At 45.3% G+C, this 26,748-nt stretch overlaps 1 protein-coding gene and 1 long non-coding RNA gene across 3 annotated transcripts; one reads left to right on the forward strand and one right to left on the reverse strand.

The window, feature by feature from the left end:
- The first annotated feature begins 1,016 nt into the window (after nt 1-1,016).
- On the forward strand, nt 1,017-23,567 carry mon2 (MON2 homolog, regulator of endosome-to-Golgi trafficking). Of its 2 annotated transcripts, XM_029154831.3 has the most exons (35): nt 1,017-1,526; nt 4,906-4,969; nt 5,836-5,963; nt 6,415-6,546; nt 6,639-6,768; nt 6,865-6,962; nt 7,267-7,392; nt 7,546-7,740; nt 7,931-8,055; nt 8,166-8,299; nt 8,380-8,533; nt 8,779-8,969; nt 9,248-9,329; nt 9,407-9,588; nt 10,010-10,122; nt 10,588-10,692; nt 10,984-11,064; nt 11,145-11,218; nt 11,414-11,504; nt 11,692-11,793; nt 16,020-16,130; nt 16,620-16,795; nt 16,879-17,041; nt 17,433-17,726; nt 17,881-18,079; nt 18,182-18,825; nt 19,208-19,351; nt 19,968-19,985; nt 20,440-20,568; nt 21,166-21,356; nt 21,453-21,513; nt 21,590-21,713; nt 21,815-22,022; nt 22,426-22,508; nt 22,840-23,567. In XM_029154831.3, the coding sequence occupies exons 1-35, from the start codon at nt 1,419-1,421 to the stop codon at nt 23,001-23,003; spliced, it is 5,124 nt and encodes a 1,707-aa protein (XP_029010664.1). In that variant the 5' UTR covers nt 1,017-1,418; the 3' UTR covers nt 23,004-23,567. The 2 variants fall into 2 exon arrangements, with proteins under 2 accessions (XP_029010664.1, XP_029010666.1); XM_029154833.3 differs by lacking the exon at nt 19,968-19,985.
- LOC121202325 (uncharacterized) lies at nt 23,368-25,407 on the reverse strand. Its single transcript, XR_005897852.2, has 2 exons — nt 25,194-25,407; nt 23,368-25,058 (listed from the first exon to the last, which is right to left on the reverse strand). It is a non-coding gene; the product is annotated as an uncharacterized LOC121202325 (long non-coding RNA).
- Nucleotides 25,408-26,748: the final 1,341 nt, after the last annotated feature.

Genomic DNA, 26,748 nt, shown 5'->3' on the forward strand with positions numbered 1-26,748 from the left:
ACTCCCAAGGGACACAATACACCTTACACAATTTTTTTAAATCCTAAAAAGAATTCCAAAATATATATTAATACAACTACTTAGCTTGACTGTTGCATTGCCCACTAGGCAGCTACTAAAGCTCTAAATTACCTGTATGAGAAGCTGCGCTGCACTGTTGTTGCTACTCTCAGTGCTGTTTGATGTTTTCATTTTCATCACAACTCAAAGGGTTTGAAGATGTGGAAGTTTTTTTTCTCTCCCGGGGGACAAGAGCTGTTTTCGAGACGACACTCCAGCAGTTAGAAGAACAAAAAGCAGTGGGTGGAAAGCTCCTCGTGAAGAGAATAGAGTCTTCCCACCAGATGCCACTGAAAGGCAAAATTTTGTCTTAACTGTGTTGAAATTACACAGACGGAAATGGATTAAACCAGTTATGAATACATTTTCTTCTGAAAGTACAGTGATAAAAATAGTTGTATGAATGTGGGAATCTTCTGGATATTATTGTGAAGGAAATGGGTGCTTTGTCTGCCATGTGTGTCTCAGTTTGCATTCTCACAAACAATAGTGACACAATTATGAACCTACCCTACTTTTCACATGTCATCATTTTAGATTTACGTGAATCCAAAGTGATTATATCTGTTATAGTGGAAAATGTAGGGTATTCGAATAATGCACAATGACATGTTGTTGTGTTAAATACTGCATTAACTACATACATTTATAGATTTAAAATATTTTATATTATTTGTGTACATTTTATAATTTGTTAGGAAAAGTTAAATTTACATTATCATTGCTTTTAAATCAACTCTTTTTGGTGATGAATCTGAAAATGCGTCAAAATATTACACATTCTTTGAACACAATGCATCACTACAACAGGTTAAGAAATAAGAAATAATGTGAGTTCAAAACTGTAAACTGTATGTAGGTGGTTTATACAGGTATAATGTGAACGTGCCACTGTGTGTCAGCAGGGGGCGCTGTGGTCCCTGGTATCAGACACTGTTTACGGAAGTCCCAATGACGTGTCACTGTCCAGCGAAGCATTGTGGGAAGGAAAGTGGAGCTGACGGTGGCTGATGGGAGACTGCTCGATTTTTCAAATATATTCGACTAATAAACAGCCTTAACAAGCAAAAATTAAGAGAAACGATGCTGCGTGCCGACGCCAGTGTCAACGGGCGCTGAAGAAGGCGAACATATGCCGGTGTCATCGCGGCTCTACTGCGCACTGGCGCCCGTAGCGGAGACGTGGGATCCCGTGTCAATGGACCGCGGCGTTTTTATGCTCTTTTCCAAGGGGGGCGAATAAAGTAGCGGATTACGCTCCCGCGGTGGGTGCGTGGTTGGGCGGGGGGCCCGCGGCGCTCCCGAGTCTCCGTGTCGCTTGAAGTTTCCTCGAATTCGTGTCGAAGGCGCCGTCGAAGATGTCGACCAGCAGCCCCGAAGCGGTGAAGAGGTTGCTGGAGAACATGCAGACGGACCTGCGCTCGCTGTCCATGGAGTGCAAGAAGAAATTCCCCCCGGTCAAAGAGGTTAGCCGGCCGGTTAGCGCCGCGGAGCCCCGTGCTCCGCTTCACCAGTCCGACGTTACAGCGACAGCGTGAACCCGTCTCGCCCGCGACTAATGGGCCGCGGACGCGGCCGCTGCTGGAACGCCGCTGTGCGGGAAAATTAAAAAAAGTTGAATCCGCGGCTCGGGCTTTGTACAATGAGCGAGGGTTCAGGTGTTTTTACGGCTTGGGTCGCACCTTCTGACTGTGACAGTTAAGCCCCAGTTGTAATGCTCCTATTGTGCTAGTTGATGGCTAGTTAAGCTTCCTCATGCTGTTGGTACATGAGCTTGTTGACGCACTCAGCAGCAGCTTTCAGTTGTACAGGCATTAAATGTCCACTTTACTGTGTCTGTTCAGAGAGACAATGTCAGTGACACCACTCTAAGTTTGACTGTAAGACTCGCCCTGACAGTAGTTTGGTCTGTGAAGCTCTGTGTAGAACCTCATGCACCCAAGTTGGATTAACTGTAATCTTGCCGGTTTTGACTCATTCTTTGGAAAGTCTTAGTGCTTGTGGTCGCTCACTGGATTTGTTGTGTAGCAGTGCTGCTGAAATGTCTGGTGACATCACGGCTCCGTTTGAAAACACAGGTGCCAGGGCCTTTTACAGTGTCTGTGTATAGTTAGACAACGACAACAGCCAAGAAGAAGAAATTTCAATGAAATTAGATTTTTGATATGAAATATGAGGCGGGTGACTTATAGTATTGCATTCAGCACACAGGTGCTCCTTGCTGCCTCGTTCCTACAGGCCTTATGAATGATCTCCTCCAAATATTGATCTATTGTTCCTCTGATCAGCACCCGCTTCTTTTAGGGATTACAGGGGTACGTCACCCATGACATGCGTTCTCTCTGGTTAATAGTGTTGTCACTGGGAGATTGCCCGTGTGACAGTACTACTTGTTTGCATATTTGTGCGAACTGTGTTGTGATCAATTAAACTTAATGTCAAATCACTAAACCCATATAGCAAAAGAATATGGGATCTTTGTGCATTTTTCCCAGGCCATCCTCATTCCTGTTCCTCCCCCGTTTCACAATCCATCTCCAACAGTGACATTGCACAGCCAGTGGTTTCTGTGGGTTTTGAGGAGCCAAGAAGAGTCCCATTGGTTTGTTTTTCCTATCATAGTTTCATGCTCAGAAACGCTTTTTCACTGAGGGGCAGTCAGCAGATTCACCAGGGATTTGGTGTTTGTTGTTCTGTGATTGCTTTGGCCTGTGTGAAAAGAAACGTGAAGAACGTAGCCCTCGAGTCGGTGCCGGATTCAGATGTCAGCGGTTCGAAGCCCACAGTGAAGTGTGACAGCTTGTCCTGGGAAAACCTGTAGATTACATGAGAGCATCGTGGTCAACTTTGTGAGCCTCACTTAGCACAGCAGCTCATTTACTGGACAGGTCATGTAGACCTCACAGAAACAAACCCACGGGGAAACAGTCAGCGACGATTAGACGAACTGACACTATTTCACTGACTCTGACTGAGTAAGCCTTCTTGCATCATATGCTAAATCAGTTCCAGTAAACTGCTGAGTCTGGAGATTCTTCCAAATGTGTTTCACACAGATGTGGGTCAGTTTTGTTCTGCTAAACATTGGGCACAGTCTGGTCCTGTACTTGATTGTACTGATAATACTGTATTTTGTGTAATTTTCTAATTAGCTTTTTCAATTATGATTGTAATAGTTTTCTACCAATTTCATCTGGATTTCTAGTTTATAGTATACAGTAACATAAAATATACTGCATGATCATCTCTGTTACAGCGGAGGCATCAGGTCACTGCATCTAGCAGTGACTTTATAATGCTGAGAGAAGTGGTGTCTTCACTTAGGAACAGAAAACTCAAACAGCACTTTCTATGAGGAAGTAGTGAACGAAGTGTTGCATGAAAAAACAAAACAGTATAGTGTCAGTCGCCACTTACATTGGAAAGGTTTTTGTGTTGAGCTGTTTTTAAGATGGAGCTCATGACTCCAATTGTTCCTAAAAGGAAAATAAATTCAGACACTTTTTGTAGCGTGATGAATTGTGATGAATTTTGTAGTGACATCATGTAGGATTACTATTCAATATCCAGTCTTTGTGTCTCATTGGCCTCAGCAAATAAAGTAATCCATGAGTGTCCTCTTCTTCAGTTTTCTAGTCCCATCAGTGTGGTCTGAATCTTAATAATGCTATTTGAGTAATAATAATAATAATTGAGTTGTTGGGGACTTTAAAATAGTTCCAGTAAACTCTTGTGGAAAAGTCTCCACCATACGGGTCATAGTCATTTAATGCTTAAAAACAGCCTATTGCGTCACCTTCATGGGCTTCCAAAGGCCCCTGTGTCTGTTGAGGAAACAGTGGAATAGAGGAAGGCTAGAGTTTATTTTTGCTGATGAAGCTTTTTAAAGGATCCGTATGCTAATGTGCCAGTCCTCGCTTTGTAACCTACTAACCTGCAGTTGCTTAGTGACACCAGGGTCAGCAGGTTGTGTATTGTTGCCTTGTATTTTGTCCGACCTTGTGGCTGTGCAAATGACATAACCTGCTCTTAATGTAGAGGGCAGCCGTGATTCCTCCACATCCTGGTTGTCCACAGGAATATGACTTACATTATTCTGCTTTAATCCTGTAAACACACAGAAGCAGGAATGCTTTCAATCCACTTATCTAACATGGAGCTTTCACTGTGTTGACCTGGTAAATAGTTACTGAAGTGAAAAGGTTTCTAATGTGATATTGCGGCGTTGATCCTGTGTTTCTGTGGGTGTCGTTCACAAAGGGGTAGAGGCTCCGTTAATTTGTAATACATGCATGCTCAGGCTGTAGTCACACTGCGCAGGAGCTGGATGAAAAATGCAACAAGGTAATGTAGGCCTGTCAGTAATATAGCCTGATTCAAGGCTGTAGTAAAATTATAATAATATTGTAGTTGTCAGTCTGTTACTTTACAGTTGTGAGAACAGTGGAGGGCAGCAGCGTTGGAGACTCTTGTGGTTGTTGTTCACAGATAACAGCCTACATATGTTTTGACAGGTTAACTGTCTGTCTCGCACAGAATGGCTCACACTTCCTCTGTCATCCTCTCCTCCCGCCTGCTCCGCCTCTTGAGCCCCCCCCCTCCCACCTTTTCATTTCGTAGCATCTCACCCGTCAGACACTTCACTGGGGAAATCACGTTCTGCTAATGGCTGAAGTCCATTCGTAGCTGATTCACCAGCCCTCGCTCCCTTTCTGTCTTGTTTCTGCTCTGTGGTTGCAACAAGCTGTGTCTATCACCGTGGTTATTCCACCATCAGCACATTTTGATACTTGTAAGCCTAGATTGCAGTCTAAATGTCTTGCTCTTCTCTGTTCCCCCCTCTAGGCTGCAGAGTCTGGAATAGTGAAGATTAAGACGATTGCAGCCAGGAACACAGAGATACTGGCAGGTGAGTGGCAGAGGAGGAGGTGTTGGTGGTTAACCACAACTGAGGCAGAGGATGCATCAATCTGATTGGAAAATCATTCATTCTTTCACAAAGTCTGGTATTTCTTTGAGTAAATTCATAAAAATGAAAGAGTTCATTGAATAAGGCCCGACCTTCAGTGTAAAGGCTACAGTGCATAAGAAGAACAAACAAAAGTTACATTTGTATGTGTGAGAGATGCACATAATGGCATCTGTTGCTTAATTCTTTTAAATTACATAAATTAATTCAGTTTACACGGAACACAAATTCACCCTGAACATGAAAGTCCAGCTTTTTAGCAACTTTTGCAGCGTGGACACATAGTCGGCATAGTTCAGGTCTCGCTGATGTCTGCGTCCAGCTGCCTCTTTGTAACTGTAAACTCTACCACACTGCTCATTGTGAGCAGCGAGCTCATTTGTTTTTGTATCCAGACTGGATTTGCCTGTTGTCACAGCAGCTTAATAAGATTTCACAAAGCCAATGGTGACATTTGTGTAGATTCAAACTTTTTTATCAACAAAGTAGGAATAGTCTAGAGCATTTTATTTATGAACCTGAGAGATGTGTTCTTTCGTTATTCTGCAGCACCAGTATTTGATTTATGTGTAGTGAATTTGAAACATTAAAGAAAGATTAAAAGTTAAAAGTTTTTAACTTTATATTATTTAATTGACACCCTGTTTACCTTTTTAGCTTAAATTGGTTTATCTAAATCACACACCCAATGTTTATACTTTCCACTACATACTGTAATCAAATGTGTTATTCTTCCCCAAATCTATCTATATGAAAAACAAGCCGCTGTATCGTGACATTTAGCCTATTTGTTTCCCCTTGTGCAGCCCTTAAGGAGAACAGCTCAGAGGTTGTTCAGCCTTTTCTGATGGGCTGTGGCACCAAGGAGCCAAAGATCACCCAGCTGTGTTTGGCTGCCATCCAGAGGCTCATGTCCCATGAGGTGGTGTCCGAGGTGAGCCGATGCTGTGGATTCTACAGCAGTCCTGCAAGAAATGCTCATTCTGTGACGATAATAAGCTTTCACTGTTTTAGAGAGACTCCATTAGACTGAAATCTAACGGCTGGGTTTGAGTACAGTGACTATTGAGAGATGAGTATTTTATAAAGGAATAAACATATGGCTCCAGCCAGTTCGAACATATCAGAGCAGCTCACCTAAGCTTAGGGAAGAGCAGTTTTATTTTTGTAAAAACATTGTGATGTTCACTGGCAGCTACGTTGCGTGTTTTGAACGTTGTGACCCCGGAGGCTCCACCAGCTGCTCCCCACGATGGGGTGTTTCTGCGCATTCTTTATTTTAGGGTTGCGGAACCTCAGGCCTCGCGAAGCCTAGTCTGTTATAAGCGAGTGACTGGAACGCGGAGTGTGTACTGTCGTTAAAAGTGCTTGTGTTTGTGTAACAGGCAGCAGCGGGGAACATCATCAACATGTTGTGGCAGCTGATGGAAAACGGTTTGGAAGAGCTGAAACTTTTACAGACAGTCCTGGTCCTGCTCACTACCAACACAGTCGTACACGATGAAGTACTTTCCAAGGTACACGTTTGAGGTTGACGTCCTTGTGTCACTTTGTGCTACATTATCCTGCATATGCTGCATAACACTATGATAATTGTGTGTCTGCCCAGGCAATCGTGCTGTGTTTTCGACTTCACTTCACCAAGGACAACATCACCAACAACACAGCAGCTGCCACCGTCAGGCAGGTCGTCACGGTGGTGTTTGAGAGGATGGTGGCTGAGGACGAGCGCTTCAAAGGTACCAGCGAGTCTGTGGTATTCAAATTAAGTGGTGAGCCCATGTTTTGCTGAGAGTTTAGTCGTATTTATAACATCTGACAATAACTCTCCCCAGGTATTGTGGAGCACCCTCCTCCGGTCCAGGGAAACACCAACAGACGCTCCGTCAGCACGCTGAGGCCTAGTGCAAAGGACGCTTACATGCTGTTCCAGGTGTGTCCACTAGGGGGCAGCAGCTTTCTACACAGTTTTGCGTTGTGCTCCTATTTAGGGTAACACTTTTGGACTAAGTTGGCTTAAAACATTTACTGAATTCAAAGTAGTTCTGTCAGAACTAGTTCTTAAAACTACTGCTTTCATTTCTGCCATTAAAGGAATTTTGCAAGAAGCGATTCAAAGTATCTTGTCTCGCCCACTTTGCCCTTTTCTGTGTTGGTGTCTTTCTGTTAGGAAAAACTCAGTGGCTGCTTTGTTTCAGGGACATAAAAGCCTTTTGTTTATCAATGTTGCTGTGCAGGACTTGTGCCAGCTGGTGAATGCCGATGCCCCCTACTGGCTGGTGGGCATGACAGAGATGACGCGGACGTTTGGCCTGGAGCTTCTGGAGTCTGTTCTTAATGATTTTCCTGGCGTGTTCCTAGAGGTACATTCAGCCTACATGTGTTGGATAATATTGTGCCAAACTACTAATCCCATCTCCTGTTGCTTTTATATTTATATTCCAGATGATTAGAGTAATTCAAGTACGGGTGTGCTTGACCTCATTACGCTCTGGTTTCCTCTGTTTTCCACCCAGCACCAGGAATTCAGTTTCCTGTTAAAGGAACGCGTGTGTCCCCTCGTCATCAAGCTCTTCTCCCCCAACATCAAGTTCCGACAGGGCAGCAGCAGTTCTGCTTCACCAGCACCTGTGGAGAAGCCTTACTTTCCCATTTGCATGAGGCTGCTACGTGTCGTGTCTGTCCTCATCAAGCACTTCTACACCTTACTGGTATGGAGGAAGTCTGGAGGAACTGACAAAAACCATACACATTCTGTCAGTTTAGCACAGTAATTTGTTTTTCTCAGTCCTTGTTTAGACAGGTGCTTTATCATAGTATTTAGTAATATTCTCTGTCTACATCATATGGAAATTTATGTCTGTCTGTATGACACAAATTGTGTTTTTATTTGTCTTGCAGGTGACTGAGTGTGAGATCTTTTTGTCTCTGCTTGTGAAATTTCTTGATGGGGAGAAGCCACAGTGGCTGAGAGCAGTCGCCGTGGAATCGGTCCATAGGTTGTGTGTGCAGCCACATTTATTACGGTAAACGCTGTTGATTCTTCTAAAACTGAGCGAACAAATGTCCGAAATTTTGGGTTTTGCTGTAGAATTCTCTCTTCTTTTTTCACGATATGTGTTGTTTTCTCCTCCAGTTCATTCTGTCAGTCGTATGATATGAAGCAACACTCCACTAAGGTTTTCAGAGACATTGTGAACGCCCTGGGCTCCTTCATCCAGTCCCTCTTCATTGTCCCCAACACAGCTGCTGCCATCAGTGCTCCCGCTGGTCAGTGCACAGAGATCAGGGAACTTATTTTGATACTGAATACAGACTTTCATCTCACCCCTCCCTGGCTTTATTTTCAGGAGGCTCAGGTTCAGGGGTCCAGGGTGCAGCGCAAGGAGGCCCAGGGACAGGAGGGGTCAGCGGCAACCTGACTACCCAGGCTGCGTTTGAATACCGTGGTACCTGGATCCCCCTCATGACTGTTAGTGTCCAGGGCAGCGCTAAGGCCACCTAGTAAGTACACTTTCAATGCAGACTTAGTTAGGTCACCGTATTGGCACCCATTATGTAGATTTAACACACAGAACTACCTTAACAACAGGCATGTTCACCACCTCTGACAGTATAGTGAGTTGTTTTTGCCTGTAACTCAGCTCTACTGCTGCTTGTTGTTTTTGTTCCTGTCTGCAGATGACGTTCACACACATCTTAACCCCACTCCTGCCTCGTGTGCACTGTTCTTCCCTTTCTCTCTCCAGTCTCGAAATGCTGGACAAGGTGGAGCCCCCATCCATCCCAGAGGGTTATGCCATGTCTGTGGCGTTCAGTGCCCTGCTGGATCTGGTGAGGGGCATGACCACCATGATCGAAAGAGAGCTCACCATAGAGGAGGAGACAGCCGCCAAGTTCAGGGACACTCACCCTGACCAGGAGTGGCAGCCCCAGCCTGGTGAGAATGTGCAAGAGAGGCAGTATGACGAAATATAACAGCCAACAGAAGGCAACACGAGAAAGAAAAGTTTCAAATAGAAAAGTGTCAATAACAAAAAACGTCCTTGGGATCACAGAAGTAAACCCTGCTGGTTGTATTGTGCCTCATGGTCTTTATCTTTTCCAGCATTTCAAAAATGTATCCCTGTTTTGTATTTTTTCGTCTGTGATGCTGCATAAACTGCACGGAGATGATATTTGAAGATTAAATTGCTGAGTTGTCTCTCTCTGCTTCAGGAGCCCACCTTGTGTGGGAGGAGATGGTTAATGCCTGCTGGTGTGGTCTTCTGGCTGCTCTGTCTCTGCTTCTAGATGCCAGGTAAATGAGCCGTCTCTCGTTTTACAGCCTGTACTTTTTGTTGTGTTGTAATTCGGTGTACATTTTGTGTGCATCAGCACCGATGAGTCGGCGACAGAGAACATCCTGAAGGCAGAGCTCACTATGGCCTCATTGTGTGGCCGTCTGGGCCTGGTGACACCCAGAGATGCCTTCATCACGGCCATCTGCAAGGCCTCTCTGCCGCCCCACTACGCTCTGACTGTGCTCAGCAGCAATGCTGCCAACCTCTCCAGTAAAGGTACCAATAAATATTACTAATATATTAAAAATATTACACTACAACATGGTCTCCTCCAGCCCTAGGGACAGGCTCTTGTCATGTTTAAGTATGTAAAACCATACTGAAAAACAAGGCACCTCTACTAGATGTTGTTAGGTGGAGATGTTGCTTTAATCCACAACGTTTCACCATATTTCCCAATTACAGAGACAGAAACAAATACACAAACAAGCTGCTCAAACATTCACTGAAGCTGTTAAATGTGGACTCCCCTCTTAAAGGATATTGACACCTGATGCAGAGGATGTTCAGAACTGCCTTGGAGTTAATTAAGCTTTTTGTAAATCGTGTTTGTGTTTGGTCCTCTCTCATTGCAAAAGTGACTGAGGGGGGCCGTGTGAGGGGGTGAGTGTTTCATGTCTGTCTGTATTCTCCACAGCCTACTCAATCCAGGGCCAGAGTGTGCAAATTATCAGCCCCTCCAGTGAATCTCATCAGCAGGTAGTGGCTGTCGGGCAGCCACTCACTGCCCAGCCCCAGGGCACCGTAGTGGTAAGCACAAACACCCTCACAGTAACAAACAGGCTGTGATTGCACTTGCCAGTTAATAATGTAATTCTTAAAGTGAATTATGCAGACATTTATTAATCAAGACAAATTATACAAACAATAATTTCCCATGAAGCCTCAGAACAGCTGCACAAAGAATGACGTAAAACTGTTGCTGTTGGAGGCATAAACACTTTAAACAGCCCAAGACCTGAACACAGCTGAATCTGACTCAACCCAAATCCAACAACAGCTCCAGACAAGAGTAAATTGTAGCTAATCTTGATTTGACTTATTTCTTTAGTTACCATGGATTAATATGCACTGCTTTCAAATGCTACTAACACTTAATGATTTTAATTGAAGATTTCAAGGATTTAATCTATGTCAGTCATTCAGATTTGGTTTGGAGAAGTTCATGAAGTTGATGATGTGTACTTCACATAAAACTAAGTGTCTCTTGTGCAGCTGACTGCCAAAAACATCCAGTGCATGCGAACCTTGCTGAACCTGGCGCACTGCAACGGGACTGTGCTTGGAACCTCGTGGCAGCTGGTGTTGGCCACGCTGCAGGTACTTCCACCATCTGGGGCCACACATTTACACGCAACAAGCTATGCAAATGAACACCGCCATCCATATTTATAGAAATGGCGTTCATACGTTGAACTCCATGTTTTGGAAAGACCTGCAGAGTATGTTTTTACAAACGAGCGGATGTTTGTGTCTGTGTTTGAAAAAATAATTGTAAGGATTAAACTGAATCAATTATTACTCATTTACATCTCTTTTCACGTGTACAACAATAATGTTCATTGTTTTGCACACAAACATTTCACGACTCTTGACACTTTTCTATCCCAGCACTTGGTGTGGATCCTGGGACTGAAGCCGGGCTTGGGTGGTGCCCTGAAGCCAGGGCGGGCAGTGGAGGGACCCAGCACAGTGAGTTTTTATTAGCGTGTAACATATGAGCAGGTCTCTGAAGTCACTGTCTGCTGCTGACTAACAGACCACGTTTGCAGGTGCTCACCACAGCTGTGATGACAGACCTGCCCGTCATCTCCAACATACTGTCCAGACTGTTTGAGAGCTCCCAGTAAGTATTAACCACCACTCACAAGTTCCAGTAACATGTGCAAAAGCTCCTTTAAGTATCCATGTTATTGTAGGTAAATTATAGTGTATGCAATTTCATTTATGGCTGATTAGTGATAATAAATCATGAAAGCACTCTGGTGTTTTGAGGTAATAAGTTTAGTGCATACATGATGCATTATTTTCTGTGATCTAGATACCTGGATGATGTGTCCCTGCATCACCTGATCAATGCTCTTTGTTCCCTCTCCCTGGAAGCAATGGAAATGGCTTATGGAAACAATAAGGTAAAAATACGTGCCCGATCCTTGATCACCCATGATCACGTTTATATTTCTCATCATCATCCTTGTCAAAGCTGTTTTATTTATGTAATTCCAAGCAGTATCTCTGTACATGCTCACATATAGAACCCTCTACAGAGGAAGGTCATAGTGTTTACATCCAGTTTCTGTTTTCTTGCTTTGGATGTAGGAGCCATCTCTGTTTGCAGTAGCCAAGCTTTTGGAGACTGGGCTTGTCAACATGGATCGTATAGAAATTCTATGGAGACCCTTGACTGGCCACTTACTTGAGGTACTGTAACATCTGCTTATGGCTATACCCCATGTCTGCATGAAAAGATGTCTCTTAGCTGAATTTAATGGTCATACAGGCAAAGCACTGCTAATGAGTAGGTTTTGCAATGGTACGATTATTAACACTAGAACTACTGGGTTTTCTAAATATACCCATTCCCACTAGAAGGTGGTCAAATGATCTGCTCGGCTAGCTGAGACCCTGAATCATCTGTGAACAGCTGCCTTTGTTAGGTAAAGAGGGCCATCAGTGACGCACTCTAGGTGGTGGGTTGCGTGGGCTTGCTGACCCTGCTCCTGTCTGCAAGGCTGCACAGTTCCTATGAGTCTAAGAGTGACATCCACTGTTACAATGTTCAACCGCTATGTGCTTGGATTTACAACGTGAAAGGACGAGTGTCATTGTTGCGGTCTCACCGAAGGAAGCAATAAGATATCATCATCAATAATACAATAAGACAGTTTTAGATCCTTCTCAAATGTGGCGAAGCTTTGTTTATTTACAAAAAAAACTAGTTCAAATATTGTTTGCACTGTAACGTCATCAAAAATTACAGAAAAGATGACAGTACACTCATCAAGTTTTAACAAATGTGCAATAAAAAATATAAAAAGAAAACGCTTGAAAACGTTTTTTATATTCCGTTTATTTCGTTATTACTGCTTTCACCTGTAACACATAAAGTCATTGTAGAGCTACAACCATGTTCCTACAAAGTTAACCAGCTGTTTATTTCGTTATTCCCTCTTTCATGTCCGTCTGTTGAATGAAAGTGGGCGTGGCCATCCACGTAACAGAGCAGGGACACTGGGGGAAGGGGAAACGCTCATCAACACGCAGGACAAAGATCTGCGTTTCTCTGCTGCTACAGCCTCGGCTGCGTTGGGTTGTTAGTGTCCCTTTCACCTCTACCACATGAAATGTGTTCCTGCTAAGTTGATCTTGAGCTGCTATCAGAATCGTTTTTATTCCCCAGGTTTGAACAGGGCAAACATTATTTTTATTTACAAAAAAATTAAAACGTTCACATGTGATTTGCCCGCTTTGATGTAGACAAAATTCTTGAAAGCGTTTTACATTACATCCCGTTTATTTCGTTATCCCCACTTTCATATCTGTCTGATAAATAAAAGTGGGCGGGGCTATCATTCCCGTAGCAAAGGTAAGCGCTGACTGTGGGGGCTGGGCGCATCAACATACAGGACAAAGACCTGTGTTCCTCTGCCACAGCCTCCTCTTTCAGCCTGTTGCTTTGGGCCGTTATTCCCCCACTTACTGGAGCCACATGTTGACAAAGTTGACCAGCCGCTTTCATGTAGACACCAAACTCTATAAAGCATTTTACTTTACATTCCGTTTATTTCGTTATTAATATACATGTAATTGCAAATGCTGCTCTGAGCTCTTTTACTTTGATGAGTTTTGTGTCTACATGAAAGCGGGCAGAACAACGTCCATGCGTGTGTCACGCTGAAAGCGGCTGGTGAACCTCTTGGGAACATGGCTGTAGCTCTGCAATGACTTTATGTGGTACAGGTGAAAGGGAAAATAACGAAATAAACGGAAATATAAAACAGAAACGCTTTCAAGCGTTTTCTGTTTAAATTTTTTATTGCACATTTGTTAAAACTAGATGGGTGTACTGTCTTTTTTCCTAATTCTTAGTGGCGTTACAGTGCAAAGCGTATGGGATTTTTTTGTAAATAAAAATAATTAAATAAATGGAATATAAAACGGAAACGTTTCAAGCGTTTTCTGTTTATATTTTGTAAATAAAAATAAACCCGGTGAATAAAAACGATTCTGATTCTGAAAGCAGCTGATCAACTTCGTAGGAACACATTTCATATGGTACAGGTGAAAGGGACACTAACAACCCAACGCAGCCGAGGCTGCAGCAGCAGAGAAACGCAGATCTTTGTCCTGCGTGTTGATGCGCGTTCCCCATCCCCCAGTGTCACCGCTCTGGGACGTGGATGGCCACGCCCACTTTCATTCACCAGACGGACATGAAAGAGGAAATAACGAAATAAACAGCTGGTTAACTTTGTAGGAACATGGCTGTAGCTCTGCAATGACTTTATGTGGTACAGGTGAAAGGAGTAATAACCAAATAAACGGAATATAAAACGGAAACGCTTTCAAGCGTTTTCTGTTCACCCAAACTAGATGGGTGTACTGTCATCTTTTCAGTAATTTTTAGCATTTGCATGTTGTTGTATATGAATAACGAAATTACGTTTGACAAAACTGTGAAGAGTTCCGTGTCTACATGAAAGCGGGCAGAACAACGTCCGTCTATGACTCACTGCCGAAAGCGGCTGGTGAAACATGGCTGTAGCTCTGCAATGACTTATTATGTGGTACTGGTGAAAGGGGAAATAACGAAATAAATGGAATATAAAACCGAAACGCTTTCAAGCGTTTTTTTGGTTTATATTATATTTTTAATTGCACATTTGTTAAAACTAGATGGGTGAGCGGTCTACTGTCGTCTTTTTGCAATTTTTAGTAACGTTACAGTGAAATAATGTGTGAACTTTATTTAGTTTTTTTGTAAATAAGCAAAGCAGCAAAACTGTTTTATTGTCTTGTTAATGTCTTTTATTGCTTCCTTCGGTGAGACCGCAACAATGACACTCGTCCTTTCACGTTGTAAATCCAAGCACATAGCGGTGGAACATTGTAACAGTGGATGTCACTCATAGACTCATAGGAACATGAGTAGGAACCCTGCTCTGCCTTGCAGGCAGCAGCAGGGTCAGCGAGCCCATGCGTCCCACCCCACAGAGAGCGTCGGTGATGGCCCTCTTTACGTAACAAAAGCGGCTCTTGGCAGGGTGCCAGCTGGAGCGTGGCGGACAAGTGAACACCCAGCTGTAGTTAGGGGTATATGTAAAGGTGTACGTCCCTTAGTAGTTCTAGTGTAGAGTAGGTTTTGCAATGGTACGATTATTAATGATATATAGACAAATACATTTGAGTTTGGCTCTGGTGGCTGCAAAAGCTATTGACACGTTTGATTGAAATTGCAAAATAATATCACAATAATTGTTTCACAGATGCTCCAATAATTTCAATGTACAGTAAAGGTACTTTTGGATTCTTTACCCCAAGGGTCCAACAATGTTATGAGGTCAGGGGCCCATAAAATAAAACAGAAGTTATAGCTGCAGGCAGAAACAATGAGACTTGACTTCAGTCTAGTAGTTTAAACATATACACACACAGTATTAGCAGAGAGGTTCTTGATTAAGATTATTATAATGAGCCTTATCTGGTTTGTATTTTTTTTAGTTCTTATAAGTTTTGCAGCTCTGGTACATGAACAGTTCACAGATGTGGGCTTTTATTACACTTTCTGTAGTTGTAGTTGCAGTCTTATATTTGTGTAAAGGTGTCTGTTTGGAGGGTTTCTTCACATTCTCTTTGTCTATCTCCCTTCTTTTTTTGCATTCCTGCTGCTTTTGCAGAAGGTAAGTTCAGACTTCCTGTTCTAACGTCATTGGCTCGTTCTTCTCTTTCATATTCTAACTCTCTCTACTCAGCCTGGCTTCAACATCTCGGAGTTGAGTGGTCGCTGTGTCAGGATGTGCAGTTGCTTCGCTATCGTGTTTGATCAAAAACTGAATCATTGTAAAGCTGCATCTCCAGAGCACCCTTTAAAACGCTGCGTTCCTTTGCAGGCTTCTACAAATTCCAATGTAGTGTCACCTTTATCTCTTTCTTTACACATGTGGAGAATGATGACAATTAAGAGAAAAAGTTGAGGCTGTAATCATTACTCGAGCCTGTGGAAGTACAATTTTCAAATAAATACACATGGAGCATCAGGGCTTTGAATTTTGTCTCTTAGCAGTAGAGGCGCTTCTCCTCTTAGATTTTATAAAGTCAGCCATGAAAGGTAAAAAATAGTATGAGAATCATCTCATAGATGGTGTGTTTACCAAAACATGTGATTCTTCAAGCAGGACTTTTAACTGCACTTGTACATGAGCCTGGCCTCTCCATGTGTATCGATACTGGCTCGTGTGATTACTCTGTCATCCCAGCGGATCCCAGCCTGCATCACACAGTCCACAGTTAATGTCTGCCACTTGTTTCACGGCCACCCTCTGTGGCTACTGTTGGGGATCGCTGTTCAGAACGGCCTCTGCATCAATACTGTCTTCGCCTGCAGGTGTCTGCGTTTCTGTGCACACTATATATGATCTGTCTCGCAGGTTTGTCAGCACCCAAATGCAAGGATGAGAGAGTGGGGAGCTGAGGCACTGACGGCGCTCATCAAAGCGGGCCTGGCCTACAAACACGAGCCTCCCTTAGCCCAAAATCAAGTATGTCAGACAACAGTAGTGTTTGCTCTTAGTCTTTCTCTTTCACATAAACACTGCAGGAGCACAATTGCATGGTTTTAAAAAATGTGTTTTGTTTCCGTTGTCTGGGTTTTACTTCTTAATATCAGTTGTTTGTAATGCTGACATTTGAGGAATGGACCATCTCGGCGCAAGTCACGACAGATAAAGAGACTGTGCCGAATGTTTAAAATAAAACAGAAATGTCACAATAACTGTCTCTTGTCGCTCACAGTCTGTGACCTTCACCTCATTGCGACAGATAAGAAAATAGCGCAGAGCTTATCTGAATAAGGCCACGAGTGTGTGGAGGTTAATAAAACAACATAAATAAAAACCAAAAAAGCATCAGAACTGAATAGGATACACACAGATACCATAGGCATAACATCATTTTCAAGAGTTTGTTTTCTGATAATTGTCGGTAATAAATCAGTTAATAGCTTCTCCTTCTTTTTTTTTCTCTGAAAGCGGCTGCAGCTTCTCTTGTTGAACCCCCTGAAGGAGCTTTCCAACGTGCTTCACGCAGACATCCGCCAGAAACAGCTGGAGAGCGTCCTGCAGATCCTGCAGAGCCAAGGGGACAGCCTGGGGCCCGGCTGGCCTCTCGTCTTGGGTGTCATTGGAGCCATTCGCAATGATCAGGGGTAAGTGTTCTTCCTTGATTCAGATGTTGACTTGTAACCACAGATTCACCTGTAAATACATCTGTGTGTGCTGCCCCTCTCAGGGAGTCGTTGATCCGAACAGCCTTCCAGTGCCTGCAGTTGGTGGTGACGGACTTTCTTCCCACAATGCCTTGCACATGCCTCCAGATTGTAGTGGATGTAGCCGGCAGCTTCGGCCTCCAGAATCAGGAGCTCAACATCAGCCTCACCTCCATCGGCCTACTGGTGAGACCGGAGACACCTTACGCTGGCATCTTCATTTTCATAGTAGTGCTGTAGATCCGTCAGTGGGATACTGTATTATTTTAAAAGCTGAAACATTGTACTTTTAATACAGTTAACTAATTATAAAATCAGATAATTGTCTCTCTCGCATGATTTATCTAATTTACCAGCACTTAGCCACTGATCTGACATTTCACACTTTGTATTTTCTAAGCACATGCAAAACCTGGTATTGATCTGTGGTTTGCAGGATTATTTATCCTGGAGTGTTGCAGTTCCTCTGAGATTACTGTATGGTAATAGGATAGCTAAACCACCACAAGCCTTTTACCAAGTGTCCTCTCCAATTCATGTCTCCACTCTCTACTCCCACTTCCCTTTTCTTCCGCAGTGGAACATTTCGGACTACTTCTTCCAGCGGGGTGAAACCATTACCCAGGAGTTGGAAAGGGAGGAGGCGGCTCTGCAGAAGCAGGCTCGGGAAAAAGGCGAGACCCTGAACAGGCCGTTCCACCCCGCCCCCCCCTTTGATTGCTTGTGGCTGTGCCTCTACGCTAAGCTGGGTGAGCTGTGTGTGGACCCACGGCCCGCTGTGCGGAAAAGCGCCGGGCAGACATTGTTCTCCACCATCGCTGCACACGGGACCCTGCTGCAGCAGCCAACGTGGCATGTTGTGATCTGGAAGGTATCGCACAAATATTAATCTTTCTCAAGAGACAGAGATCATAGCTTTGCATTATTTGATTTAATGAATGACTAAGTTGGAGTTGTATACCTGCCCTGATACCGACTTCATGACAGAAATGGTTGCCTTCTAAACCATCTTGATGTCAACATAGGTGCTGTTCCACCTGCTGGACTGCGTGAGGACCTCGTCCACCACAGCAGACAAGGAGAAGATTGAGTCTGGTGGTGGGAACATCTTGATCCACCACTCGCGCGACACAGCTGAGAAACAGTGGGCAGAGACTTGGGTTCTGACACTGGCAGGGGTGGCACGCATTTTCAACACAAGGCGGTATCTTCTCCAGCAGTTAGGTAGGCCACGCATTATGTATTCGATGTCAAACCCAATGCTTGGCTCATATTCTGAGCCTGGCCTTTGTAGCCCTTAGTGGTATATCTGTCATTTGTCTCTAGATGATTTCTTTGAGGCGTGGGAGGTCCTGCTGAACCACATTCAGTCGGCTGCCCTGAGCAAAAACAACGAGGTCTCTCTGGCTGCCCTCAAGAGCTTTCAAGAAATCCTGCAGATCGTTACTCCTGTTAAAGACTCGGACAAAGCAAGTGACGCGCTAGCTGCCATGGGTGTCCCCCCAGTGCTCATCGACCCGCTCTCGGCCTCTGGTCCCGGCAGACCCCTGATGCGCTCAGACTCGCTCGTGGAGCGACTGACGCGTTACAATGGCGCTGAGCTGCAGGCTCCGCCCCCCGGGGAGGACTCGGGCTTGGAGGACTCAGCGTTGTGGTGGTCGGCGTGGAACACGTGGTATCGGACAGGAACGGAGAGTACGAGGCCGCCCAGCGGCGCAGCGGAGAGGCTTTCTTTCATCCCCAGCCAGCCCTTCCTTACAGCGTTGATCCAGATTTTCCCAGCACTCTACCAGCACATTAAGGCCAACTTCAGTATGGAGGATCTGAAGAAGCTGGGGGTCATCCTCCACGGGGCCGTGTCCGTGCCTATCAGCAGCGATGCCTCACCCTTTATCCTGCCCTCCTACACCGAAGCAGTGCTAACCAGCCTGCAGGAGGCTGTGCTGACCGCTCTGGACGTTTTGCAGAAGGTGAGCAGAAGAAATGTACAGTAAGGAATATTCTTAACATACAGTCTATCGATATATAGATATGAATCTATAGCTGGATGAATCATTTTTATACCAGTTTTGGCTCAAATTTCTGTTTTAGTTTGATTGATATGCATAGCATATTCAGAAACTGACCTTTCACTGATGCATTTACCTGACACAGCAACTCCAGTCCTCTCTGCCAAGAATATCACGTTTGAGAAATGCAGACCTTTACTCTTCCCGTCCAGCAAAGCCGTTTCTTGCTACTTTATTGTCAACTCAGCCTAGGAAACAATGTGTCAGTCTGCTAAATTATGCAATATACAGTCCCGTGGTGGATGTCAGCAGTGTTTGTTCCTCGCTTCCTTCCCCGCTGCAGGCCATCTGTGTGGGCCCAGAGAACCTGCAGGTCATGTACCCAGCCATCTTTGAACAGCTGCTACTCTTCGTGGAGTTCTCCTGCAAGCCTCCCCAGTACGGCAGAATGGAAACCAAACACGTGGCCAATGCCAAATACAACCAGGTACGACAACGTGGAGGTGGTTGTAAAATCCCCTGCAGTCAGTTCTAGTCGAACATCAGACAGCGTTCACTGTGTCCGTCCCCATTCTTTTTAAACAAGGTCCTCCATGTTCTGTGATGCTCATAAATCTGCCCTCCTTTAGTTTCAGGCCTCCACCTTTCACCTTTCTCATAGAAAACGAAATGTGTTTCGTTCAATGTCAGAGACCTGCATGTGCTGCGCTTTCAGGAATCCTCTTGGTCGTCTTCATCTGAGTATTGCAGTTCAGTTATGCTATAAAATGTCATGTCTCATAGAATATCTGTTGTTTGCTGCATATGGGCTCTGGCCTCAGCCCTCACCCTGCACATTTTTGTTGATCTGAATATGTTTAAATTGTTTGTGTGAGTGGGTCAAACACAAAGCAAACAGATGTAATGGGTGGTCTTTATTGCCTTTCTGGCTTGAGTCCAGTGCTGTATCTCCTCAGATGTTCTTGGTGCTAGGAGTGACTGTTTTGCCCTAAACCCTTTAGTCCTGATCATTGGATTGCAGTCGAACGGTTTTAAAGCACCAGTTTAATTGCGATCTTCTCTCATTCTGTTTCTTGGATCCACTCGCTGGATAACCGATTTAGATCCAGCTCTTTGCACCGGTGAGTTCTCGCATCTCCTTCAGCCCCCTCTATAGTTGTTCTGAGCTGTGCCTAACGGTGACAGTAGGCGAGGCATCACATCTGCGTCTCACTCACTCCCCCCTCTGCCTGCCACTAACTAGTGGTCATGCCTCTGTGCCCACCGTCCCTGTGTCGTTCATTTTCAGTTGACCTTGTGTGTTTTGGTGGTGTTCATATGCACACGTGTGCGTCCGTTTATCTTCCTTCATGACACACTTTGTAGCGTCCAGTGATTGTTTGGCTATAACATTGGCACTGAGGTCACGAGCCTGATAAAACTCAGAGCAGATTAATTGTGACTGCCATTATTGTTTTGACTTCTACTCCTACAAAGTGTGCCTCAGCAGCTTCTCCTGTGTGGCTCTGCCAAAGACTTGACTGTTGAGCTAACGCCTCCTCCTGCTTTCTCTCTGAAATGTTCTCGCCCCTCCAGGCGGAATGGGTTGCCTTAAACTACGTGCCCTTTGCTGAGCGCTCCTTGGAGGTGTTGGTGGATCTGTATCATAAAACGGCTTGTCACAAAGCTGTCATCAATGAGAAGGTTCTGCAAAACATCATTAAGGTATGTTTCTAACAGAAAGGTTTTGGAAGTTATAGAAACGTATGATTTTGTTTAGGTTGTGAAGGAGTCAAGTTGTCGTCTCATTCATTAGTATAATATCTCAAGAAGTTGACCCTCATCGTTTAGTGTATGTAGATTCTGATATCTGCTTCTAACCTATCGTTTCGCTGGGTTTGTGTTAAGTCCTTAATTCTAAACAGAAGAGTTAATTTCTGGGCCTGTTACCAAGGTTCCCCCATGAACTGATCCAAATCTCACCCCGCCCATCTTTTGTCGAGACAAGAAACTGATACTTGTAAAATCTCAACCCTGGGGTTCACATCTGTCCTCTGAAAGAAGGACTTGGTCAAAGACACAGTCTATTATGTCTTCTGGTTTTATAGAATGAAACTTGAATGACTGCCAAGTGCAAAATGTATTAAAATACTTCTTTGATGTTAACTCAATGAATTCAAGACTCTCCCGTATGAAAGAGAAGGTGAGAAGCTTTGGGGCTACTTGAGTTAGTTCTTCAGATTTTACCTTGAAGTCTTTTGCTGTGTTTCATTCTCACCATTATTTTGCTCTCCCCTTATTTTCACCCCCTCCCTCTCAAAGACATTAAGAATGCCCTTGGGTTTGAAGTACGCCTGTCCATCAGAGAGCACCTGGAAGCTCGCTGTCTCGTCCCTGCTCAAGGTCTTGTCTATTGGCTTGCCGGTGGCACGCCAGCATTCCTCGTCTGGGAAGTTTGAAAGTATGTGGCCAGAGCTGGCAAATGCCTTCGAAGACTTTCTGTTTACCAAAAGGTACCGTTTCAGGGATTTTGCACAATGAGTGCGCTTGTCTGGAAATTCATATCGTGGACAGTGTGACATAGTTTCATATCAATGCCTTTTTTATAGCACTCCTCCTGATAACCTGTCCATCCAGGAATTTCAGAAGAATGAAGCCATTGATGTTGAGGTAAATACTTCTTATCTAAGTATTTCATGCTTCATGTGTTTTGGCCACATCAACATTTTTCCCCTGTTTATTTTAGGTGGTGCAGCTGATCAGCACAGAGATTTTACCGTTTGCCAATTTTATCCCCAAAGACTTTGTTGGCCAGATAATGGCTATGCTCAATAAAGGCTCCATTCACTCACAGTCTCCCTCCTTCACAGGTGATATATTAATTTAATAATACAATATAATACTGTTATATATTAATATATTCACATAACACAACCCAAAATGTAAATCCTAATTTTAATTCTTTCTCCAGAGGCTGAGATCGACGTGCGCATGAGGGAGGAGTTTTCCAAGGTGTGCTTCGAGACACTGCTGCAGTTCTCCTTCAGCAACAAGGTGTCCACCCCGCAGGAGGGCTACATCTCTCGCATGGCGCTGTCTGTGCTGCTCAAGAGGTCCCAGGATGTTCTCCAGCGCTACGTCGAGGACGAGAGGTTGAGCGGGCGCTGTCCTCTGCCCAGGTACGCTGCTGCTGCTGCTGCTGCTGCTGCTGCTGCTGCTCCACCTCTGACTGTTGTTACAAAGTCGAATGACTGCAGGGTGGGAGGGGATTGTTAGAGTATTCACCTGGAACTGTTAATAAACAGAGAAGGTTAGAATGTCTTATAATTGACAAGCTGCATAAACCTGCTGCTGCATAGACCTTTTCTATAAAAAGGTAGAGCTTTTAATTTTTTATTGATACGAAATACTTAACAGGTGCCACCTTCAGTTAAAGTTCCTCTCAATCAGTTAATTTAACATTTGCCTTTAGCAAAATATCTGAAATCTGAGTTTTATTCCACTTTTGTCTGGTTGTGACATGTACACGTTTTATGTGCTGAGTGCGTTTGTAGCTAACAAAGGCATTTGGTTTTGTTCCAGGCAACAAGTGACAGAGATTATCTTTGTCTTAAAAGCTATCAGCACTTTGATGGACTCGCTCAAAAAGACGCAGCCAGAAAATGGTGAGTATCAAACTGTGTCAAAGGTCACTAGGTTTAACGAGAGACAAAAATGGAACATAATAGTTCAGTCATATCTGTCCTCCATTCATTGGAGATAAATGTGTCAGGGTACAGTTGGGAATGTTTTCAAATGAGTTCTGTTTCCAACTGTTTGTGTTTCCAGCAAGGTCAATTACATTTTTGCATTACAGCACCCTTTATTCAGAGCAAAACTCATTTCCATAGGCCTGTGGGAATCCACAATTCCTAATCTCTTCTTTCCTCTTTCTCGTGATCCCCACTGATCCCTTTCTTCCCCCCGTTCTGCAATTTTTTTGTTCACTGCTCTCAGTGGATGGCAACACATGGGCTCAGGTGATTGCCCTGTACCCCACGCTGGTGGAATGCATTACATGCAGCTCGTCTGAAGTGAGCTCAGCTCTGAAGGAGGCCCTGGGTCCCTTTAAAGACTTTATGCAGCCGCCCGTCTCCAGAGTCCAGAACGGAGAGTCCTGACTGGGATTGGCCTCGGTACTTCGTTTATTACAATAAAGAAATCTTGAATGTGTCTTCTCAACCCACGTGCTTCACAAGTGCACAGACATGAACTCCACTTGAACCCCATTGATGACGACAAGAAGCAGACCGCAGAGGTTTAAGGTCCACCCGGACCACGTCAACGACCCTGACCTTCATGCGCATCATTGTATGCTTCTCATGTGCGCTGATAACGCCTCTGCCCGCTCCATCCACTCACAGACTGGTTACACGCTTGTGTTAAATACAGAGATTTAAAACATTGCAGTGTTGCATCTGGGTTTAGTTATTTTATTCTCCTGATGGGGCCAAATTGATGTACAGTGTGTAGTGATAGTGTTTATGGTGTAAAAAAAACAACAACGCAAAAAATGGGGCTTTATTGATCTTAAAAGTAACACTTAAACTTTTGCAACATTTTCGACAGTGAGGATTTTATGCAAGGAAAATAAATCTTACTGTAACATTCCATGTCATCTATAGCCAGCCATTGAGAAGGGATGTTCTTGTCTGTATCAAATAAATGGGACAGTTCTATGATCAGACCTGTACTGTGCTTAATTCATCATGCATGAGGATTAATATTAACATTAATATTTGTCACATTTTTGTTACGTTTGACAGAATCATCGTTGGTGTCTAATGATTCGAGCTAGTTCTCGCCGAAGCGAATGTTCGATTTATCAACAATCGAACATGGAGATGGAGAACGAACTCAGACTTGGTGCTAGGACCATTTAAAAAATTTTAAATCTTAAAAACTAATAGATACCTACAGAAAATGAAAAAAATACAGCTACAGCCTGCAGGTGGCAGTGTTCAGCCGCGTCAGACTCCTAGTTGCCTGTAGGTGGCGACATTGACATGTCTACGTGTACCCGAACAGCTCCCCCTTGTGGAAGGCGTGAATCCTGCTAGTTATGGGCTGATCTACACAATTATGCACTTACAAAGCATAAATTCTCTTTATATTAAAACAAACGTGCATGGATCAATTATTTGATCCAGTAAATAGTAAATCATAATAGTAAATATCTAATATGGATTATAGCATGTAAAAGCAATTTAATTAGTCATCCGTGTGAACAATGAGTTCCGCTCGTTTTTCTTTTTGACTTGTGATTTGTGCGCCCTCCACCTCCCCGAGCCCTAGTTTGGGACCGTCCAGCGGGTCAATGGGGGGAGGGAGGGAGGGATGCTCGGTCCTTGGGTTTTGCATGAGTAAGAGGAGGAGGAGGAGCGGGCTTGGGCGGGGTTTCCCTCTTATTTCAAGTCTGCACGGGAGAGTGGAGTGGGGCGCTCAGAGGATGGAGCTCGCCGGCTGCGTGGGAACGTCGCTGCGCCGGACGCCACGCGCGCCCTATGCGCTTTTCTCGTTCCCCGAGGACCGCGCGCGCGTCGCTCTCCCTGTTTGGTGGCCACGCACTGGCTGAGGTAGTAGTTTGTGCTGTTGGTTGGGCTGTGACACTGCCCGCTATGGAGATGACTGCGCAAGCTACTGCCTTGCTAGTGCTGGCGTCTGCGCCGAGACCGGGGGGGGGGGACGCGCTGCTGTCGTGCGGTTTTTCCAGGTAACGCGCGTCTGGTGCTTCAGGAAGCTGCCGCGTTGCATGTAAAGCCGGAGGTTCTGCTCTAAAATTGAAATCCGCCTATGTTGGTGCGTTGCTGAATTTTGAGCTGAAGCCTTTCGGGAACTGTACAATGATTCATCAAATAAAAGGCTGAACGACTGGAGGAGACCAACACTTTGTATGCAGTTTTAATTCTACTTGAACGAGCGGATGCTTTATTTTAACCGGCACCGTGGTGTTTTTCAGGAGGGGGTGAAGCTTCCATGTGTGAGGTGACGCGTAAGTTTTTCATGCCGCTATGTGCACATTTTGTGAATTCAAAATGAAGTCGGTACCTGTGTCACGCATTTGCATAGTTTTCCACCACCCGGGGCAGAGTGGGCTGTGTAGAAGGCATGTAGGTCAACAGGACTGTTGCTATGAGGAGAGGAGTGACGTGGCTCCTGCTGCCCACAGAGGTGTCCTACACACACACACACACACACACACACACACACACACACACACACACACACACACACAGGCTTGATTTATGCCTCAGTCTGTGGCAGGTAGTGTGAGCTCGCCCGTGAATCTGCAGCTCTGTGCGCCTAATAACCTGATTATTGTGCTAAACGCGTCCCTCAGCGTTCGATCCCTGACGAGCACGGGCCGACCCGTCGCACGACCCGGCTCACGACCCGGCTCCTACAGAGCCGTCGCTGGGGTTCGTGGAGTCGCGCGCTGATGTGGGTCATGCGCTGCGAGTTGACCTTTGAAATCCTTCCTCCCCTTCACAGCAGCATCTGGCCGTCTGCTTCGTATTAGTGCGGACAGTTAGGGGGGGGGGGGGCAGTAATGAGCCTTGATTGGCTGCAGGGGCCTGGCGGCGCCGGGCTGGAAGTGTTGAGTTCAGACCCCCGTAACGCACACGGGAGCCCGCCGCTCAGCCGGCCGCTGATTGGAGATTGAATCTTACTCGTGACCTTCCAAGGTGACGTCCATGAAACATTTATGAGCTCGGGCTCCATCGTGCACAGTTCCTCCCACCAGCATCTGCGCTCTCACGCGCAGCTGAACTCCGCCGTGGAAAAAGACGTGGGCTGAGAGGGGAGAGCGCGTCTCCTTCTAGTAAACAAACCGGGTGACTGTTGTCGAGGCGTGTGATCATTGTCAGCACAAGAACAGGACAAAAAGTAACTGGAGCATCTCCACTGTGCAGTCAGAGCGTTACTACAGGCCACAGAGGGTCCGGCCTGTTGAATAATCTACAGCTCTGCGTTGACCGGAGCGAAGCGAGCGTCTGTTTCACATAGGAAGCAACGCAGCCCCCGGGGAGAAGCTCAACACCATCTATCACAGCCTGCCTGCAGACTGTAGACCCGCGGAGCAGCGTGTCCTCCTCATCCATCTTGTGTCAGGCGCTGGTTTTAGCCCGGCCGTGGATAAATCACGCTCCCGGCAGCCAAAGCCCCCGGAGCAGTAAATTAGAGCCCCTCGTGGAAAACGGGCCCGCTCGCGTCGGCGTCGCAGCTGCACAGCTGAAGCGGCCGCACCTTCGTCCTGACGGGAGTCGAACCCCGCGTTGCCAAATTCCTCCACACAAGCTGCCTCTATTATAAACAGGATTAAGTGGCACCTGCCACGGTTTAGTTCTCCGCATTGCATGTGTAGTGATTGTTAGATGATTGGGCATCAAATAATAATATTTCCTGCTTTTTCTTACAAAATAAAAGCCACATTAGCCGTTTTCCTTTTATGTCCCTTTGTAAATAAGCAATGTTAAGCAGGGTTCTTCCCGTCCGTGTCCGAGGCCGCAGCCTCAGCGCCGTCACCTTCCTGCAAAAGATGAGTACCTTGCTGCAGGCCCACTCGGCGCCGCTCGGATCCGTCCATGGGGTGGGGTGGGAGTGCTGTGACCTTGGAAAAACAAGACACCCACAGGAGCGGCTGTGTCATCGCTGCCGTCATCCAATCTGGACCCCACGCACGCAGACGTGTGGGAAGCCAGATCGGCGCTGGCCGGACCGGAGCGGGACGCGGCGCCGGCCGGCCGGCGGGCGGGCGGGGACCAGATGGCCCCTCCAGCTCCTGCAGAGGACCAGGATGTGTGAGACTCCTACAACAACACTGTGTTCTCTGAGAGCGTGCCAAGGCATGTGCTGGGTGTGTGC

Source organism: Betta splendens, chromosome 6 (genome assembly GCF_900634795.4).
Source record: "Betta splendens chromosome 6, fBetSpl5.4, whole genome shotgun sequence".
NCBI lineage: Eukaryota > Metazoa > Chordata > Actinopteri > Anabantiformes > Osphronemidae > Betta > Betta splendens.

Coding starts and splice junctions, on each gene's coding strand:
- mon2 (XM_029154831.3), top strand. CDS start 1,419: ATGTCGACCAGCAGCCCCGAAGCGGTGAAGAGGTTGCTGGAGAACATG. Junction 6,963..7,266: donor ACGCTTACATGCTGTTCCAG/GTGTGTCCACTA, acceptor GTTGCTGTGCAG/GACTTGTGCCAGCTGGTGAA. Junction 8,056..8,165: donor GTGCAGCCACATTTATTACG/GTAAACGCTGTT, acceptor TTTCTCCTCCAG/TTCATTCTGTCAGTCGTATG.